Below are 10,161 nucleotides of genomic sequence, written 5' to 3'. Positions count from 1 at the left end.
CCTGACCCTGACCCTTAACCAAACCATACTTAACCCTAACCCTGACCCTAACCCCAACCCTAACCCTGACCCTTAACCAAACCATACTTAACCCTAACCCTTAACCAAACCATACTTAACCCTAACCCTAACCCTGACCCTTAACCAAACCATACTTAACCCTAACCCTGACCCTAACCCTTAACCAAACCATACTTAACCCTGACCCTAACCCCAACCCTAACCCTGACCCTGACCCTTAACCAAACCATACTTAACCCTAACCCTGACCCTAACCCTTAACCAAACCATACTTAACCCTAACCCCAACCCTATCCCTGACCCTTAACCAAACCATACTTAACCCTGACCCTAACCCCAACCCTAACCCTGACCCTAACCCTAACCCTAAACCCCCTTAACTAACTCTAACCCAAACCCCTAAATTCCATGGTTAACAAAAAAAAACGCATGTGCAAAAAAACGCATACATGAGCATGCCAGTGCGCATGTATGCGCATCCATAGGCTATAATGGCCATTTTTAGCGCAAAACGTGCGCATATGTGCGCATGCGCTTTTTTGCAGGGCCAAAAAATGCAACATGCTGCGTCTGGAAAATACAAACGCACACCCCAAAAAAACGCAGCGCATGAAAATCGCATACATGCGCTTACCAGCGCGCAGGTATGCGCACCCATGTTAAATATAGGGGAAAAACGCATGCGCACGTATGCGTTTTTCCAGCGCTAAAAAACGCAAATGTGAAACGGGGTTTGATTTACTATTTATGGCGGTTTTTATGTTTGGCGGCTGTCGCACGCTAAAAGACGCTTTTTATTGTAAAAATAGTTTTTGCATCACCACATATTGAGAGCTATAATTTTTCCGTATTTTGACCCACCGAGTCATGTGAGGTCTTATTTTTTGCGGGACAAGTTGACGTTTTTATTGGTACCATTTTCGGGCACGTGAAATTTCTTGATCGCTTTTTATTCCGATTTTTGGGACGCAGAATGAACAAAAACCAGCGTTTCATGAATTTCTTTTGGGGGGTGCGTTTACACCGTTCCGCGTGCGGTAAAATTGATAAAGTAGTTTTATTCTTCGGGTCAGTACGGTTACAGCGATACCTCATTTAGGTCGTTTTTTACGTTTTTGTCGGTTTTATGCAATGAAAACTACTTTATATAAAAAATAATTATTTTTGCATCGCTTTATTCAGCGAGCTATAACTTTTTTATTTTTTCGCTGATTATGCTGTGTGGCAGCTTGTTTTTTGCGGGACAAGATGACGTTTTCAGCGGTACCATGGCTATTTATATGCGTCTTTTTGATCGCGCGTTATTACACTTTTTGTTTGGCGGTATGATAATAAATCATTATTTTTTGCTTCGTTTTTTATTTTTATTTTTTAAGGGGTTCGCTAAAGGGGTTAACTAATGGGACAGTTTTATAGGGCGGGTCGTTATTTTTTTTTTTTTTCTAATTTGGCGATTTTTTTTTTAATTATTTTTACACTTTTTTTTTATTTATTTTTTTTACTTTATTAATTAGTCCCAGGTGGGACATCACTGTCCTCTGACAGATCGCTGATCTGTCACATCACAGATCACTGTGACAGATCAGCGATCTGACACAGGCACTGCAGAAGGCTTCCTCATGCCTGCGCTTTGCAGGCACTGAGGAAGCCAGCTTCCGCAGGCCCCCGAAGGCCCCCGTCGCCATCTTGGATTCGGGGGCCTGGAGGAAGGGAGTCCCCTGCAGCAGCGCTGCACATTGCGCTGCCGTGGGGGGCTCAGGGAAGCACAGAGGGAGCCCCCTCCCTGCCGATGCTTCCCTTTAACCCCCGGTACACCGCGATCGTGTTTGATCGCGGTGTGCAAGGGGTTAACATGTCGGGGGCGGTCCGTGACCGCCCCTGACACATTGTGCCGGGTGTCAGCTGTGATAATCAGCTGACACCCGGCCGCGATCAGCGGCGCTCACCACGTGGGCGCCGATGATCGCACCGACGTACTATCCCGTCCCCGGTCATACGGGCCCGGGTACCGTGGACGGGATAGTACGTCGGATGGCAGGAAGGGGTTAATATTGCTCTTGCTCCATTCTCGCCTCCCCTATTCTACCTATAATTCACTCCCATTTCTTCTAATTCTATTATTATTCATCCCCTTAACATTTAAGAAAATGTAAAACCTTAAACTAAAATGTTATTGGAATGAAAAATAAATTATAAGTACCCAAAAATGGCAGCAGTGAAAACTTTAGCTTGTCACGCAAAAAAAATAAACCTTGATACAACTCTATGGAAAAATTTTAAAAAAAGTCATGGATCTTGGATTTTTTTTGTGTGAGAGCAGTAAAACAAAAAAAATATATATAAATTAGGAATTATTACGTTATCGACCCACAAAATAATGTTAATATGTCAGTTAAATTAAACTGTGAAAAGTCTTTAAAAGATAAAAATCCAGAATTGTTATTTTGTACATTCCACGTTCAAAAAAGTGTGAAAAAAAGTAATTAGCCGTGTGAAGCAGAAAATGATACCACTGAAAAGTAATGTATTTTAGGACTATAAGGCCTGTTTCACTCTTCCGTTTTTTGACGTCAGTCAAAATCCGCCAGTTTTAGAAAAAAACGGATCCGCCCCTTGGCGGATCCGTTTTTTTCCCCCATAGACTTGCATTAGCGGCGGATTTTGACTGACGGTCGTCCGTTGCATCCGTTTTTGGACGGATCCGTAAATCCGTTTGAATTGTTGCGGATCCCGGGCAGAGCAGACGGACTCTGAAACGTTTTTTTGTAGCGATGGTCCGCTTTTTGCAAGTGCGCATGCCCGGAAGATTTGCTCAGAGGAGCATTTTAACCCTGAATATCGTTCTGGCAGCGGCGTAAAATGTCTTTCTCCTTTTCCAAACGGCGGTGCCTTTAAATTTCCTGCACTTTGCAACTTCGGCGGATCCGTACAAAAAACAGTCCGCTGGCATCCGTTTGTTCCAAAAAGGAAACGTATCCGTTTTTTTCATCGTTGGCGGATTTCAAGTGATCACAAAAAACGGAAGTGTGAAAGAGGCCTAAGACGCATCAGACTATAAGATGCACCCTAAATGTTGAGGAGGAAAATAGGAAAAAAACTTTCTATGTGAAAATGGGGTTCCATCTTATAATCCGAATTTAGCTTACCTGGAAGGGGTGGCCTCATTAAGCCGAGATCTAAATATGCACATAGGTGCCATTTTCTGGTAGCTCACCGCCGGAACATCAATGTGCATAGTGGGGACTACACTCCTGCCTCGCATCGCTGACATTTTCCTCAAGCCCACCACTGGAAGAGCAATGGCTCCTGCCTCACACCGCCAGGACACCCCCTCCGCCCACCAAACCAGAGCCCGCATCTCCCCATTACTTCCACTGCCATTTTCCTGTAGGGGCGACCCCGCTCCATTACCTTCACCTGTACGCTACATTCGGACTATAATACTCACCGGCATTTTCCTCCCAACTTTTGGGGAAAAAAAAGGTGCATCTTATAGTCATAATTGTGAGTTGGCATGTTTCTTGACTACTGGTATCGATACATATCATTGGATAACAGGCTAAGGAGGTTTTTTTGACCGCACGTTTGCACAAAAGAGGTACACACCATCTTATACAGCAGCTATTAAAGAATTAACAAAAACATTTAAGGTCCAAACCATGTCCTGGTGGGAGGTTCAAAATCTGGAAAATTATATTAATGCAGGGATAGTTCCTCGCAATCTATGGATCGCCCTATCACCGCCATTCTGCTACAAGAGTCCTGGTTTGTTGAGTAGATGGGAAAAGGAGACAACAGATAGCTCCATTCATTTCTTGAGACTCCTTCTTGTGGAGGAGAAATAGACATTATTGAACCTCAATGAGACACAAAAGTTTTCAACAAAACCAGATTTTCCAGCAATTACTTTTAATTAAAGGTTAAGTTTTATATACCACTCATTTGCGATTTCACGCAGCTCAGTGTTACGGTGTTACTGGTACAAAAGAGGAAAGTAAAGGTTTACCCGAAAGTGGACCCTCTGGGTCACGGCTCCATAGCCCCCAAGGGCGAGCGCCCAGGTGAGGACCACCCCCTATACAGGGAGCGTTAGGGACAGACCCCCAGGGGATAGAACCGCGACAGCCGGAACCAAAGGGGTGACTGGGGCAATAGACGGGTAAGGAGGCACAGACGTATCCGAATAGTAGGACACCGGGACACACAGAGACGTAGCAAGGCACCGGACCGGAGAGCCAGAGGAGACAAGGACTGGAGGCTGCAATAGAGAAGAAGCACGATGATGTACAAGGCAAGAGGGAAGGCAAACAACAGGAAGGTAACGGTGAGAGATTAGAAGGCGGCAGGAACAGGACAGGGAAGATGAAGGAACCAGGGAGGCACGGAACACAGAGCACAGAGGGCAATGACAGAGACAGCACAGGCAGAGGACAAGGATGAGGAACACGGAGGCAAAAAGCACAGCGCAGACAGAGGCAAAGGAGAAGGGGCCTGAGAACACAGTGAATGCCGCACGAGACAGCGTCACCGCATTTGATAACCAGGCGTCTTACCTGTCCAGACGCTGAGCATACGTAGCAGTGGGCGCCGCCATGTTGGGGGCGGGGCCAGCGCGCCACACTACCCAGGAGGCTGTGCGCTGGGTGTCAAGCAGTGTGCAGGTGCCCAACGCCGAGGGAGCCGGAGGCCAGGCGCGGGGACGCGCCGAAAAGAAGGAGCGCGCCGGGAGGAGCACGCAGCGAGGTAAGCAGAGACTGGAGCCATGACACTCAATTTCCACATGAATTCCGCACCTTAGTTCACTTGTGTTGCCCCTTTCATTTTTGTATGCATTTTTGAAGCATGCGTTTATGTCTCTCTTTGGTATGTTATTGTATGTGCAAAGATATCTAATATATAAAGCTCATGTGTGTGTATGTATGTATGTGTTTATGTCCGGGATTGGCATCCGCACCGTCGCAGCTACAGCCACAAAATTTGGCACAGTCACACGTCTGGACCCTGAGAGCGTCCTAAGCTATGTTGTGAGGCAAAATTTTAACCCCGCGCATTCCAATTCATACAATTTTGCCCCTATCTACATAATGGGGAAAAAGTGTGTGTGTATCAAGCCCCGCCCTTCATTATGATGTCATAATGGTTGCCATGGCGACGCTGATGTCATCATAGGCTGCAAGCCCCGCCGCTCATTATGATGACATAATGGTTGACTATGGGATGGAGGATGTGTGATGGGTATATGGGCACTGGACTATGGGATGGAGGATATGTATGACGGGTATATGGGCACGGGACTATGGGATGGCGGATATGTATGATGGGTATAGGGGCACGGGACTATGGGATGGAGGATATGTATGACGGGTATATGGGCTCGGGACTATGGGATGGCGGATATGTATGATGGGTATATGGGCACTGGACTATGGGATGGAGGATATGTATGACGGGTATATGGGCACGGGACTATGGGTTGGCGGATATGTATGATGGGTATATGGGCACGGGACTATGGGATGGAGGATATGTATGATGGGACTATGAGATGAAGGATGTGTGATGGGTATATGGGCACTCGACTATGGGATGGCAAATATGTATGATGGGTATATGGGCATGGGACCATGGGATGGAGGATGTGTTATGGGTATATGGGCATGGGACTATGGGATGGAGGATGTGTATGATGGGTTTATGGGCACGGGACTATGGGATGGCGGATATGTATGATGGGTTTATGGGCACGGGACTATGGGATGGCGGATATGTATGATGGGTTTATGGGCACGGGACTATGGGATGGAGGATATGTATGATGGGTATATGGGCATGCGGCTATGAGATGAAGGATGTGTGATGGGTATATGGGCATTAGACTATGGGATGGCGAATATGTATGATGGGTATATGGGCATGGGACTATGGGATGGAGGATGTGTGATGGGTATATGGGCATTCGACTATGGGATGGAGGATATGCATGATGGGTATATGGGCACGGGACTATGGGATGGAGGATAATTATAATTTGTTATAACTAACCACAGTTAGTTACTATGCCCAGGCAGCGCTGGGCTCTTCAGCTAGTAGATATATAAATATGGAGTAGATAGCTAGCTATCCATGAGATAATTAGTGCTGTGCATGTGTAGTTTACTGAACATGGATTAACCTAATAAATGAAAGAAAAGACGTTGGGTCCCACTTATTTTTGATAACCAGCCAAGGTAAAACAGACAGTGGTGGGCTTATATTATCAGGCTTGGAAGGTCTTTGGTTATTGGGCCTTTCCCAGCCTAAAAATACAAGCCTGCAGCCCACCCCACAATTGACACATAACATTAGATGCATTAATTGTAGCGCTTTGCCTGGCTCTTCCCAATTGCCCTGGTGCGGTGGCAATCAGATTAATGGTAGTTAATGGTAATGGTGGTTTGATGACAGGTGTGATTTGTCAAAAAACACAGCTGTCATCAACCCCTGGGTGTCTATTAAACCCTCATTACTAACCCGGTAATAAAAAATAAAACACTTACAAAGAAAAAAACACTTTATTTGAATAAAGGTTCCCCCCATACTATCAATCGTTCATCAATTTATTGAAAAACAAAAAACATCCCATGCAGGTCCACAATAATCCACCGATGTAGTTCTGAAAAGAATAACTGAAAAACATAGAAAAGACAGAAATAAAGACAATAGACAGTCCCTCGTTCACCCAATTGTTATCCAAAATGTCCCCACGCAGGTCCGATATAGTAGTCCACATTCCCCGATTCTGTCTATGGCATCTGTGTATAGCAGTAAAGCTATTTACAGGCATTGGGTAGTGATGTCAATGCTCTGATGAGCATTATAGTCAGTACTCGACACTTGTGAATGGCCCCGCATTAGCTCACACAGTGTATAATGGCCCCCACAGTAGTCCCCACACCATATGATGGCCATTCCCCAGTGCATCACCCTGCCATTCTGTACACCACAGTCTTAAACCATCCTGCAGTCTACAAAACAGAGCGGTAGTGCAGGGATTGAGCACGCCAATACAGGTAAGAGTGGTAGTAGCTAGGGGTGGTCCCCTCTGAGTGGGGCCTGGGGTGACCACAGACTCTGGCCCCCGGTAGTTATGCTACCACTAATAGTACTACACAATCTGGAATCTAAGGATATAAAACGGAAGTGATAACTCTGCCCACAAGGAAAACATGATGCCATGTTTACCCTCAGAAGGAAACCAAAGAGCAAAGTCTATAATGATAACGAATATGCTGGTGCACACCCTGCTGCCAGTAACATTGGTCACATTTCTTTTCTCAGCCATGGCGTCTATGGATCTGAGTGACGAACTGGACTGCTCCATCTGTCTGAACATTTATACCGATCCTGTGACTCTGAAATGTGGACACAACTTCTGCCGGTTCTGTATTGATCAGGTCCTGAATATTCAGGAAGGGTCTAGACTTTATTCCTGCCCTGAATGTAGAGAGGAGTTTAAGAAGCGTCCTGCACTGAAGAGGAACATAGCTCTAAATAACGTCGCAGAACGTTTTCTGTCTACTCAGCCACATCAGGAGGAGATCACCGGGATCTGCTGCACTTACTGTGTGGACTCTCCTGTACCTGCTGTTAGATCCTGTCTACTGTGTGAGGCTTCTCTGTGTGAAAAACACTTGAGAGTTCACAGCAAAGGACCAGAACACGTCCTAACAGAACCCAGCACTTCTCTGGAGACCAGGAAATGTTCTGTCCATAAGAAGATCCTGGAATATTACTGCACTGAGGACGCTGCTTGTATCTGTGCTTCCTGCAGTTTGGTTGGAAAACATCGGGGACACCGGGTGGAGATGCTGGATGAGGCGTCTGAGAAGAAGAAGAAGAAACTGAGAAATGTTCTGCAGAAACTGGTCAAAAACCGAGGAAAGACTGAAAGAAGAGTCCAGAGTCTGGAGGAGCACAGGAGAAAAGCTCAAGAAAAATCATCTGGAAAAGCCAAGAGCGTCACTGCCCTGTTTATAGATATCAGGAGATGGGTGGACGACCTGGAGAAGAAGGTCCTGAGTGAGATCTCCAGGTGGGAAGACCAAGTGTCACTGTCACTGTCTGCTCTGATCCATCAGCTGGAAATAAAGAAGGACGAGCTGTCCAGGAAGATGAGACACATTGAGGAGCTGTGTAACATGACGGATCCACTGACTGTCCTACAGGAACCAGACACCGGTGACTTGTGTGATCCTGAGGAGGAGGAAGGTGATGAGGACACAGGGGGACAAGATGGAGGTGATGAGGACACAGGAGGACATGATGGAGGTGATGAGGACACAGGGGGACAAGATGGAGGTGATGAGGACACAGGAGGACATGATGGAGGTGATGAGGACACAGGAGGACATGATGGAGGTGATGAGGACACAGGAGGACATGATGGAGGTGATGAGGACACAGGGGGACATAAGACTCATGGTGTAGATGTGGATGTGATTGCCGGGATATTACATGCAGGTTTCTCTGATATACTGACTTATCTACAAACTGTCTCCCCTGCAAAACCAAAAGAAACGAGGCCACAACCCCCAAAGGTCAAATCTCTGCTCCATCACATGCAAGATTTGTCATTCTCAGGTATTAAACATGGGGGTGATGATGGTATAGTCAGGACTGTGGGTGCTGGAGGGAAGGTAAAGGCTACTGGAAAAGTAGAGATCTATGGGGAGGGTCCTGCAGACATATTACTGGATGTAAACACGGCTGGTAATAATCTCCTTATATCCGGTGACCTGAAAACTGCGACCTGGACAGAAATAACACAGAATTGTCCAGAAACAGCAGAGAGATTCCAGTACAATCAGGTGATGAGCAGGAGGAGATTTACCTCAGGACGACATTGCTGGGATGTGAAGATCAGTAGATCATGGGAGTGGCGAGTGGGGATGTGTTACCCCAGTGTAGACCGGAGATGTCAGTCAAACATTGGAGATAATAACAAGTCCTGGTGTTTATATGGAGGGCGGGGGTATAATAATAAGTATTCAGTCAGACATAGCAATAAAGTGATCAAGATTCCTGACCAAACTTCCAGTGATAGAGTCAGGATATGTCTGGATTATGGGACCGGGCTGCTGTATAATAATCCGTACTCATCGAGACATGACAGTAATGAGATCCCGTTATGTCACCAGTTCTCCAGTAATAGGTTCAGGATATGTCTGGATTATGAGGCCGGGCAGTTGTCCTTTTATGAGCTCTGTGACCCCATCAGACACTTACACACCTTCACTGCCGCCTTCTCCGAGCCTCTACATGCTGCAATATATGTATGTGATGGTTCTATACATATTTTTTCAGGGGGGATCAGTGAGGAACCAAAACCGTAGTGGAAATCTACCCAGAAACTGGTGACATCACTGGGAGCAAATATATGAGACCCTGATTCCAGCGATGTGTCACTTACTAGGCTACTTGCTCTTGTTTAGACGCAGCCATCAGCAGGAAATTATATCTAGAGGACTAGTAAACCTGCTTAGCTGTAGAGCTCCATATGCATGAGCTCTGTATAACCCCGCCCCTACCACTGACTGGCAGCTTTCTGCCTATGCGTAGAGTACAAAGAAAGCCGCCAATCAGTTGTGTGGGCAGGGATATTCAGAATCAGTGGTTTTGTGTGGATGGGTTATCGACAATCTGGTGTGGGCAAAGTTATACATTTATACTTAATTAATGGTGTTGGCTAAATCAACTTTTGGCAGAGTTGGCAAATCTCTAATTTCAAAAGACCAGCTCATCTCTAGTTATAATGTTTTCTTCCAGACATAGCGCCACCCCTATCCAGGGGCTGTATCTGGTATTGCACCTCATCTTCTATCATCATTTTTAAATGAACGGTTTTCGAGTCCTGAACCAACATTTCACAATTTAAAAAAATAAATTATTGATTTTGCACCTTCTTGTTGTTCCCCGTCTATCCCAACCTTTCTGCTCACAATTTGTATACAATAATGTGACATCTCACGACCTGGCTACCAAGGTTATGTGACCTCAGGGCATCACTTTTTTGTAAAGAGGAAGGATCTTGGAATTAGTAGAGTCAGTATTGTAGTGATACTATCAGAACTAGAGGAAACTCCAATCCTGGAATTTAGAACC

General features: G+C 45.8%; 1 protein-coding gene across 1 annotated transcript; it reads left to right on the top strand.

Annotated features, from left to right (window-relative positions):
* The first annotated feature begins 6,247 nt into the window (after window positions 1–6,247).
* Window positions 6,248–9,957, top strand: LOC141083272 (E3 ubiquitin/ISG15 ligase TRIM25-like). The gene has a single exon (XM_073567449.1). The coding sequence runs from the start codon at window positions 7,227–7,229 to the stop codon at window positions 9,390–9,392; it is 2,166 nt and encodes a 721-aa protein (XP_073423550.1). The 5' UTR covers window positions 6,248–7,226; the 3' UTR covers window positions 9,393–9,957.
* The last annotated feature ends 204 nt before the right edge of the window (window positions 9,958–10,161 follow it).

Source organism: Dendrobates tinctorius, unplaced genomic scaffold (assembly GCF_039654945.1).
Source record: "Dendrobates tinctorius isolate UK_male_01 unplaced genomic scaffold, ASM3965494v1 ptg000020l, whole genome shotgun sequence".
NCBI lineage: Eukaryota > Metazoa > Chordata > Amphibia > Anura > Dendrobatidae > Dendrobates > Dendrobates tinctorius.
Note: the sequence above shows the minus strand (reverse complement) of the source record. Positions and strands in the feature narration are given on the sequence as shown.